The 11,631-nt window shown below is 41.0% G+C and overlaps 1 protein-coding gene across 1 annotated transcript; it reads left to right on the forward strand.

Moving 5' to 3' along the window:
* The first annotated feature begins 6,930 nt into the window (after positions 1 to 6,930).
* On the forward strand, positions 6,931 to 11,537 carry LOC118320905 (piezo-type mechanosensitive ion channel component 1-like). The gene is made up of 7 exons (XM_035652027.1): positions 6,931 to 7,029; positions 7,305 to 7,470; positions 8,186 to 8,275; positions 9,660 to 9,742; positions 10,654 to 10,722; positions 10,905 to 11,005; positions 11,520 to 11,537. Exons 1-7 carry the CDS (start codon positions 6,960 to 6,962, stop codon positions 11,535 to 11,537), a joined length of 597 nt encoding a protein of 198 aa, XP_035507920.1. The 5' UTR covers positions 6,931 to 6,959.
* Positions 11,538 to 11,631: the final 94 nt, after the last annotated feature.

Below are 11,631 nucleotides of genomic sequence, written 5' to 3' on the forward strand. Positions count from 1 at the left end.
GTAAAACGTGCGGGTCCGTCGTTTCCATCAGACGTTATCGATTGTGTGTGTGTGTGTGTGTGTGTGTGTGTGCGTGCGTGCGTGCGTGCGTGTGTGCACTTCTGTGCTATGGTGTAGGTTATACTTGCATTGGATTATGTTGTAGGAATAGTAATGTGTCTGGGACAGTTTCTATTTATGGTGGCAGGGGAGGAAGGCAAGCAGACAAATAGATAAGTTGATATAGGGCATGGTGGGTTGAAGGTACACACACACACACACGCACACACACACACACATTAATTTACATATTCTTGTGAGTCACTTTGTTGGGAGTGAAAATGTTCCTATTGCTAGACATCATGCAACACAACAGTGATTCATTGACATTATTTCGTTTTTGATGAAGTGATACTTTCATATTGTTGTTTATGTTTGCAGACAGCTGGTCTTTTTGGTTATTTGGGGAAATTATGGGATTTGGGGTATGTATTGCCTGCATGTGAAGTGATTCCACCAGTAACAACAACAGTTTGTTTGAAGAAGAACTCAATACAAACAACATAAAAATTCAAATGAAAATTATAGTGCAAATACACACACAATGTCATCTTAGCAAACAAGGTAACAGGATTACAATTTTAATCCTTTAATGTGTTTGTGTGTTCATTTTCATATTTCATATTTATGTCAGATTAAGGTTTATATGTCCTAGCAGTGGGTACCTGCTCATTACAGATGAACCCAGTCAACATTTTTACATTGTAACTGAGCTTTGTTTTAAGCACGTCCTGACATAAAGAGGCTTCATCCTTGCTTCAAACACTCCTACCTGTCCTGACTGATAGCCTGTGAGCTTTAATCTGTAACACAACAGTGGAGGTGACTGTTAATAGAAGTCCACTGGGATCCACAGTCAGGGAGACAGTATAATGACCCTCTGGCCTCCAGAGTCACAGCTCAGCTGTTGGAAGATAAAGGTGCTGTTTATCAGTCACTCATTGTCTGTCTGAGTGACGGCTCAAGTAATTGCTGGCTGCACTGACACTGGTATTGTAGCATTTAGGCAGGACATGCAGCTTGATAGTGTTAGCATGCATTTGCTGGCAATAAATTCCATCTTTATTATAGCATTCTGCTGACTGTCTGTATGCTGTATGTTGTTTATGGTCTTGTATAGAAAACAAATGGTGTTCCAGATACCCAGTGAATGTAGATATGTTGTTTGCTTGCCTTGTGCAGACAGTGTGAGTCACCAAGAGACCTAAACCAAACTTTGTTGCTTTCTTGGGCTGCAACAATAATGCCATGATGAACCTTTTCCTAGAAGCCAAACTAACTTGTCTCCCAGGCTGCTAATCAGGGCTGGCCTGGGGCATGGGCAAATTAGGCAATTGCCTGGGGCCTCTATATTTCAGGGGAGGGCCCCCAGGTGCAAAGGTTTTTTCTTTGTTAAGTTTCTGTGGCTGCATTCAACTATTATCATTAATTTTTGAGTAGACGGCGAATGTTAGTTAACATTACAATTTGTTACATCATTCAGTCCAGTATTCTGAAAAGGGCTTTTTTGGAAGATTAGAAACTTGTACCAAACATCACTGCAGTTACAGTGTATAAAATATCTGGAAAACTTTCAGACAAATACAGATTTAGAAGAGGGTATTGCTGTCTTTGTTTATGCAATGTAAATGGTTCCTTCCCCTGAAGGAAGCAGGGCTTATGTATTCTCTCATTGTACCTCAGTGGGCACCTAGCATTATACACAATTTCAGCACCATGGACAGTGACACCAGCTTCTTGGTTAGAAATCTTGGCGTCTTCGGACATTCAATGAGTATTTGTGTGTCATCTCTAGAACAGACAGTATTAGTAAAACATCAATTATAAACATATTTTTCCTACTACAGAATATTTGTGTGTTCTGACACTGCTGCTTCAGGTTTCCATTTCCATAATGGTATTGTCAGTATAAAAGTGGGAATAGACTTTGATTTGTGACCCTACAGGATTATTGTCTTTAAAAATAGAGTATAATAGATAACGGAAAATTATCAGTATCTTCCAATTCTTTTTGTTGGAAAATCTTTGGAATGATTGTTTTATTTATTTATTTATTTATTGTTATTAGTTTGTCTTTCCCTCTGTTGCATCCTCCCTTTCTACTTGCTGTTTGAAATACTCATGTAACATGTGCATACGCATGTTAATTCTAATGGTCAGTTTTAGTGGGGCAGACTGATGGCAATTAAATTGTTTGTCCATCTGTCCAAACAACACATTTGTTCAAAGCATGCTATCTCAACACAGTTGGCCAGTTCCATGAAATTTGGTGTGGATATTCATGAATTCCTGGAAGACAATTTCTTTTTTCTATTTTTCAGTGCTAAATGTCAAATTTTCTAAATGACCACAGTGCCATGACAAAGTATCTTGTGAATGGCCAAATTTCCATTCCATGATATAATAATATGCACAACACTAATATGTATTAAATATACTAATATTAATACATATTAATTAATAATATTAATTCTCTTGTTCTTTGACATGGCATCTGTGTTCTGATAGGAGCTTTCCTTAAAAATAACATACATCAATTTAACTCAACCAATTTTTAAAGGACTTTGGGCAAAAGCCAGTTGAATTAATGTAAATAAATAAAACGTAGGTCTTGGCCGTGCTGTATGATTTTAGAAAGTAATGGTGAGTAGTGGACAATGTACTGTAGAAGAGCAAAATGATGGGGATTCCTGCTGAGGGAGCATCAAGGGAGACTGTTAACAGGGATGGTTCACAGCAGCTGCATCCTGTGTGGACAACCCAACAATTATTTTAATAAATGATGTTTATTATACATTCTACTAAACCTTGAAAACAGTTTGCATATTTTTCATCACTTCTCCAGGCCTTTACTGTGTTGTAATCAAGGTCCAAAATGATATTTATCCTGTTAAAAAGCTGTAACAAAATAAAATATAAAGGTGAGTTATAAATCATTTTCTAAATTAAATACTGTTTGCATCTTTTCATTTATTTTATTTTCCTTAACACTGTTCTGTCCTGTATCCATCAATGCTTTCCTTTGTAAATAAGCAAAAAAATAAAGTCACAATACATTTCCTCGCTGTTCATGCTCATAAAAACACTAGAGACTTAAATACAGTATTTGCATTAACATTAAACGTTCCATTTGAGAATATAAACTTACAGTTGAAATGTTTAATTCAGAATTTGATTCCTTATTTCTCAAATTTGTTTATGCAAGGATTGATAAACTGTACATATTTAAATCTTTACGCCCCTGTCATTCATACATGTAACTGCAAAACAGTTTCATTTACATTTAAGAAAATGTCTTTGACACAGAAAACACAATTAGGATACAGACAAGAATAAAAACTTGTATACCTGTGTATAGGTTCATGCTCTGTTCACAACAACCAATACCACTGCATGCCAAATTGATTTTTTCAGGGCTAACAATCACTTTAAATCCACTTACCAGAACACCTTCAGTTGCCATGCATCTTTGAATCGAAAATTGACACAACTTGTTGCTCCAGATACTGAAACACAGATGCAGCTTCCCCTTTGTAATGATGACTTAAGGCTTGTAAATTACAAACAGTACACAAGCCCATACTATTCCAGATCCTTAAAAGACAAAAAAAAATGATGACATTGTTGTTCTTACCACCTCACTTCAGAAGTAAATAATCATCACAACATTTTCGACATACGCAATTGTGTGAAAAGTGGCAGCTGTAATTGACCAATTCAGCACCTGTGTGATGTGTCTCTATACGCAGCATGGAGAATCAGAAAAATAAGACTAAATTTGAACAGCGGGTCATCCAAGGGCATGACACAATACTGATTAAAGTGGTTAACAGTACACATGTATATGGGAATTCATGGCATAGCACTTATTTGTAGGCAAAAAGTGACAAAAGTGGTTGTCGGAGGAATGAAAAGGTTAGAGAGAAAGGTTGAAATCCTGCGAACTTTCTCAACTGCACACACCTGGCCAATTACTGTGGGTGTGAATATCAGATTGTCAGTTTCAGAAAGTTATATATATATATATATAAACTTCCCTCCTCACCCTCCTTTGGGGGTGGTATCTGTGTCATCCTCAAGCATCGCGTCCGGCTAAGCATCATACACCCTTGCTATGATGTGCTGGATGTGGCCTCAGGGGCATCCTTTGCATAGTCTGCACTTGTGGTCAAGATCTAGCTCTTGTAGATCTTGGCCCTCTATGGCTCTTGGTACCTGAGGGCCTGTTCTTGGTGCTGCATAATCAGTGACTCCTGGTGCCTGTCTCGGTGAGTCCCAGCCTTTCCACAGCCATTGGTAGTGGTCTTCCTTCGATATCAGCCCACTTGTCCCTCCACAGGTTGTCCGCTCCTTCCTTCCTCCCACTCTTATTGGGTTCCCTGTTGCCTGAGACATTCGCCTAGCCAGTTCATCCTTTTGCGTGGCCATTTTTTCCCTGATGTAACTCTTGGACTTTTTGATTTTTCACCTGGGATATGCCCTGATTGCTCACTAGTCCTCAGGCCTCCCTGTTTTCCGCTTGCCGACAGTCTCAGGGTGCTGGATTTGGGTGACCTCCCCATACATGGTGAGGCTTCTTTGTCTTGATATCTTGTGGGCTTCTATCTCCTCCTTTGCCAGCTTAATGACTCCAGCAGGGTACTCTGATGACTGGTAGTGCCGTACATGTTTGATGGCTTTGGACTTGTTCCTGCATTCAGCGACTTTCAGGACCTTGCCCTTTAACTCTCGGAGTATTATGGTTGTGGGTTGACCTCCTTGCGCAGCTTCCTCATGGTTCCGTAGCCTGTTCCAAGGTAATTTGTAGCCTTGTCTTTTGGTATCACCTATTTGCCTCTGGTTAGGTACCCCTTTGTTCCTGATCATCTTGCCTCTCTTTGAGACTATCCGGGCCCGGCACCTTGTCCCCAATCCGAAAATGACATCCCAGAGTATGTCGTTGCCTGTAGATCTGGTGGTGTGGATCCAGTGAGTCCGATTTCTCCGCTCATTCCTGGCGACAGCTTGATGTCCATCCATTAAGAGCAGGTGCTAATTGTTACTCCACTTCGGAATTCTGACTCCGTAAAACCAGTCTTCTGTAATGATCTGACTGAAGGGGGTTCAGGCCTATGCAGAACAGCAATGGGGTGATAGCGCATCTTCCCTGGTATAGCCGCCATTTGATGTTGACTTGGGCAATTGGCTTTTGAGTCGGCTTCTAGGGTTGTCCTTCCACATTCCCCATCGAGTTCTGGATGAAGGCCCCTAGGTTCCTTGTTGATCTTTATACCAGTTCCAGACCATTCCAGTATCCACCGTGTGGGGCTTGGATCCCGTAAGCTTCTTTGAAGTCGATCCAAGGCGGTACACTGGTTGGTGCCTTCCCTGCTCTTACCAGTCTTGGGCGATGTTCCTATCGACCAGTAGCTGGTGCTTGGCTCCTCTGGTGTTGCCTACCAATTCCCCTTCTGAGCCCCTCTCAATGTATTGAGCATACGTGCTTACTCATCTTAGCCGCCGCATGATGCCTTGACAGGGCCTTCCACTGTTGTGGAGAGACAGGTTATTGGCCAGTAGTTGGATGGGATGGGTCCTTCTTCAGGGTCCTTCCAGGATTAGGACCGTCCTGCCTGCTGGTTAGCCACTCTGGGTGGGACCCATCCCTTAGCAGCTGGTTCATCCCTGTGCTGCTAGGTGTCATGGAGTGCTGTTAGCTTCTTCAGCCAGTAGGCATGGATCATATCGGGGCCTGGTGCCGTCCAGCTCTTCATCTTTGACACTCTTTCTTGGATGTCTGCCATTGAGATGGTTACTGGTTCTTGTTCTGGGAGGTTGCTGTGGTCTGCTCTTAGGTCCACTAGCCATTGGGCATCTGGGTTGTGTGATGCCTCTTTTTCCCATATGGCCTTCCAGTATTCTTCCACCTCAGCTCTTGGTGGGTCTGACCTGCTGTTATTTCCTCCCTGCCACTGAGAGTACACCTTGGCTGGTTCAGTGGAGAACAGCTTGTTTATTCTCCTGGCCTCTGCCTCCTTGGTGTATCTCTTCAACCGGGTGGCCAGTGCTGTTAGTCTCTGTTTGGCAGTTTCGAGTGCTTCAGGTATGGAGAGCTTGGTGTATTTCCTTGGTGCCCCTTTATTCACCATGTTGCCCCTCTGTAGCTCTGCTAGCTGGCTAACTTCTCTCCGTGTTGCCCTTATCTTGGCCTCTAATCTAATTCTCCCACGGTGAATGCTGCCCTGTTTAAGGTTTGCTCCCATCCTGTATCCAAGCATTTCTAGGATTACTGTTGCTGTACTGTGTATCAGCTTATTAGTCTCAGTGATGGTTCCCGTAGGGATTGTTGGCATTGTTCTTAGTGCAGCAGCATAATAGCATATATATATATATATCATAATGTGCTTGATTTAATGTCAGTGGGTATTTTCAGACATACTTTAATTAAAAAAACAAACACTTGATGATCAAAATGATTAAACAATAATTTGGCGGCGCTCCCTGCAGTAATACGACCCCCTGTTGAAAACACTGTATATTACAGTGTATATCATTTGTTTCCCACCTGCATGTGGATCTGATTTGATTCTTATCAACTCAAAATATACTTTAAAAGATCTTTATTGTTTTTTTTGCAAAACTGATAAATAATTAGACTGATTTTGAGAAGGCCCTACTGACTGAGAAGTCATCTGGACTGCTTGTAACTTTCCTAGTGCAGCTTTGACACCAAAGCACTGTAGTACCATTGCAGCTGTTGATAATATCGAAGGACGCTCTATTCTTTAATATTATGGAAAGCCATTGTCATGGAGTTTAAAGAGAAATCTTCACACAGAATACATGTGTGCAAGAATAAAAACACTGACCTGACCTAGAAAACACTGAATTGTGTATTTCTGTGTGTGTTTCAGATCCTGGCGTGTGTGTTTGTGTTTGAGATGCAGAAGGGCTTCTGTTGGGTGATTCAGCTCTTCAGCCTGGTTTGTACAGTCAAAGGATACTATGACCGTAAGTGCTTCAATAATAATAATAATACACCAAAACACTGGCCGCATTTGGAATAGTATCTATATAATTTAAGGAAATATAATGTATTATAGCGTTTCTACCGTTTATCTTGGGATCTTTGACTTATGAAGTGATTTTTAACAGTATAAGAAATAACAAAAATGTCAACATTAGGTGGCTTTTTTTATTTATAGTAATGACTGTGTGTTCAAGTGTTGCAGGATTCCTTTTATCTTACGATGTGTCATTGTGTGTGTGTTTTCTTCCCCTGGCAGCAAAAGCAGTGAGTGACAAGACCTGCAGCCTCCCAGTAGAGGAGGCCGGGATCATCTGGGACAGTATCTGTTTTCTCTGCCTGCTGCTGCAGAGGAGGGTCTTCCTCAGTTTCTACTTCCTGCATGTGGTGGCAGAGCTGCAGGCTTCTGCCAAACAGGCCTCTAGGTAGGACACAACATACAGATTACTGACTGGATGAAAGAGCTAAGGCAATGCTTCCAATGCTAGGGGTCACCACATTATTAAAGCTGCAGTAGGTAACTTTTAGAAAAAAATACTTTTTGTCATATATGCTGAAACTTTCACTATATCCTGACAGTAGAACATGAGACAGATAATGTCTGAAATAATCAGGTTCCTCCTAGTGCTCCTAATTATTTGCAAGAATACACTGGGCCTGAATGAAAACAACCAATCAGAGCCAAGAAAGGCAGTTCTGTGTTGTTGAGTCTCATTCCCAGGTCGTCAAATAAAGACGCTGTGAATGAGACTCAACAATCAGGTATCTTCAAGCCACCAACCTAAAGTGTTTTTTCATCTTTCATGGCTCTGATTGGTTTAGAGGAAAAAAAAAATATGTCTCTGTTACAAATAATTATATTTATTTAAAAATACTGACAAATCTTTGATGAGACATCACAAATGTACAATACATATAGACATGACATTTTAATGTGTGTCACAAGCCAAAACTTTCAGCAGATGTTGGCCCTGAGATACAGATGTAGCACAAGACCCCAAACACAGAGACTCCTATAATCAATTAGACATACTTTCTTTGTTAATTGAAAAGAAGCTGCTGTAGATAATAGCTCCACAGTTACTTCCAACTGGCAGTTACTTTCTGGCAAATTAACTGACTTCCGTTTCTTTCTTTCAGGGGGTTCGAGCTCTTCAAAGCCAGTATTGTGAAGAACATCAAGTTCCACCAACAAGCTGAGAAGAAATCTCTGTCACAGCTCAAGAGATCGTAAGTGTTCACAACTAAAGTTTGCTTTCGTGAGTAGCATTTTAGTTATGCATCAGAGAACAAGTAGAAATAGAAAGCCCAATTATGAAATTCTTAACTATTGAGTGTTGCACCTCGAGTTGGCCTCCAAGGATAAATTGGTTCGGAACCTTTTCTTGGGAACCAAAGTGGGGGCATGTCATATTCTACAGATCGGTGTGCATTGTGCAGCGCCCTCTGTTGATGATCAGAATACAGTGGTTCCACTCAACAGTGGTGGAAACGCGAGCTGGTTTGCTAGATATTGCCGGTGCCAGAATCAGAACTAATTTGGTGGAAAAGGGCCCTCAGTGCCCTCGACCAAAGCACTGGCTCACATCTGGAGTTGTTCCCCAGGCGCTGCATGGTGGCTTCCCACTGCTCCTAGTGCTTAGGATGATTCCAAATACTGAGAAATTAATTTTCCCTGGGGGGGGTTCAATAAAGAAACTTAAAGGGGAACTTGGCCAACTCTAGCCATTTCTTGTGTTTTCACTTTTGTCATGCATGTTTTCTCAACGAGCCTCCCCTACAGCTCTGGACGTGTTTTCAAGCAAACCGTCGTAAAAAAAAACTCACTTGCGGCAGCCCCCTCCTCCCCGTTTCTAACCGCTTGCGTGATGTGGCCCTTTTTTCGCCGGCAAAACCTTTTTCGTGTGGGAGCAAATCTACCGAGGTGGTAAATACATTATACACTAAACCGTTATTGAGGGCCCGGCGTGTGCGTTTATGTGGAATTGCCGTAACAAGCCCGTTCGTGTTTCTTCGGCTCCCCCATGTCTCGCGTTCTCAACGACACTTCCTATTTTCCAATTTTCCGGGACGGCCAGTCCCAAAGTTGCAAGGTTGGTTTTCAGCCCTGGGTCCGCCTGAGGGGGGTGGGGTCACCATTTTCACCGGACAGGCCAATTTAACCCATCCAAATTGATTTCTAAACAGGGTTTATTAAGCTGAGAAAAGTTGCCAAGTTCCCCTTTAACTTGTTGTTATTTTGGGTGTTTGGTGAAAGATCCCAACAACTATTGGATGGTTTGCCATTATATCCATGGTGAAATATCTTTAAGTCTACTTAACTAGCACAACATTTTGCCAAGTTTGGTGATCCTCTGACTAAACACCTGCAAAACTAATGACTAATGACCTTCAAACATGGTGTATACCACTGAATCAAAACATTTTTCCAAATTAAATTTGTGTGCCGAATCTAGCACCTAAGCTCTTTGTATGTATGTGTATGTATCTTAATATACAGTAGGCAAAAGATCTAGCAGGTAGATGCTAGAATACATAGAGCATGGCTTCAAAAGAGAGTTTAAGTTCCATTCTTCTGTCTCCTTTCCTTGCTGTTCCTGTCCTCTTCTCTCAGGATGCAGAGAATTCGCTCCAAGCAGCAGAAGTGCAGAGATGGACACAAAACAAGTGGAGATTCCAACGAGAGTCAGACTGTCGGTAGGACTCGCTGCTTCACTGTTTGACTGTAAAAACGTTCTGCAAACTGCTAAAACCAGTCAGTAAACAACTGCCATATTTGCTATGTCCCTGTCAGTAACATGGTTGTCAACTTGTTTTTAGCCCGTAGGGTAATCAGTCTTATTTTGAAGAAGCAGTAAGATGCATCATTCGCTAGGTTTCATTTTATTGTCATCACTGTTAGTCCACTGACTGTGGGCCTAAAAGTGGTGATGTCATCAGTCTGTCCAGGAGGTTTCAGAGGACATATTGTCATTTTACAGCTTTAGTTACTTTGCAGAATATTTTACGCTAAACACAACATAAGCTCATGAATACTGGAGAGGTTTTCATGTGACAATAAATTAAACTATGTACATTCATATGCAGATAACTGTTTATAGACATTAGCCAAAATGTCTTTCTCATCAGTCTTGCGTATAAAGTTGCTAATCGGACTGCAGAGGAAGTCTTCGCCCTGATATCTGTTATCTGGTTCTGCTGGTCACACCTGACGCCCTGAAACATTGGCTGTTACCTCCAGGCAAATTGTCTTCAGTCGATAGCCACTGGGCTCCGTGATTGCCTATAGCCCTGACATATTGTTTTGTTTTATTGTAAAGCACATTGTAACTTTGTTTTTTAAAAGGTGTTATATAAATTAAGTTATTTTATTATCACCCGAGTTATATTATTAAGTTGTTCTTAATAATCTTACTGGCAATAGGCCATGAAATCTGCTAAAAGATAAATGCATTTAATTTTAATAACCCCATGACCTTCTCTAGCGCCACCCTCAGGTTACAATCATATTTTAATTCCACTAGTAGTAAAACTCCAAGATTAGTAAAACCATCTGTATGTTTATGTTGTGCAGCACTTCCTCCAACCAAAAACTTGTTTCCTTACAGAGACCCAGACAGACAAGAAAAAGTCGAGGAAGAAAAAGTGGCACCAGCCGTGGTTGGACCATGCTACAGGTACGGGTTTATGGTATTTATCTTGGATTACCACAAGGGAGAGTGAAGTGTGAGGCAGTTCTGAAGTAATTTCCCCACGGGGATTATTAAAGTATTTCTGATTCTGATTCTGATTCTGATTCTATACATAATCTCCATATAGCGAGGTAAACAAGATTGTAACGTGTTTCTTCTGCTCACAGTGCTCCACTCAGGAGAGTACTACCTGTTTGAATCAGACAGTGAGGATGAAGAGGAGCTACAGTCTGAAGAACAGAAGCCTCAGAAACAGACTGCCTGTCAGGTCAGACACACAACTCATTCACAAAGTATATCCATATACCTTCTTTTTTTCAACGGGAGTCTTATATTAGCTGTGTTTACGTCAATGTATATATATATATATATATATTGACATTTGGAAGTATCACATTAGAAAAGATTGATTGAAAAACTTTTGCTCTCGCTTGAGGTCGTTTTCCAAAAGAGTTAATGCTCTTAATACAAGATGTAAACACTTTCTCTGAATAAGTTCTCACGTAGAGAACATTTAACTTACATGACTGAAGAGCTGTTTCCGCTCTTACAGTCTCCTCATCACTCCTATGGCTCTATAATACAGCCATGATCAGTGCACACAGATCTCATGGAACCTTGCTCACAGTAATATGTTAAGCAAACGTCAGTGTCATATTTTCATCCTGTTTTCTGCATTATTTTTCACTCCTCTATTAATTACGCCCTCTTTATCTGGTTTTCTGTCTGGGGAATTTACCCTTCCCAAGTCCCGCCCCTTTTTGCTGTGTCCTCCACAACAGTTGAGCAGGCCTCCGTGAGAACAACTTTCTCCTTTCCTGTATTGGTGCTAGGCTAATCCATGTTGAAAAGACAACATTTTGAAGATGGTTAAAAGATAAAAGCAACATAAAG

The sequence above is a fragment of the Morone saxatilis genome, unplaced genomic scaffold, assembly GCF_004916995.1.
Source record: "Morone saxatilis isolate NCDOM2014 unplaced genomic scaffold, NCSU_SB_2.0 Contig11, whole genome shotgun sequence".
In the NCBI taxonomy this organism is placed as follows: domain Eukaryota; kingdom Metazoa; phylum Chordata; class Actinopteri; family Moronidae; genus Morone; species Morone saxatilis.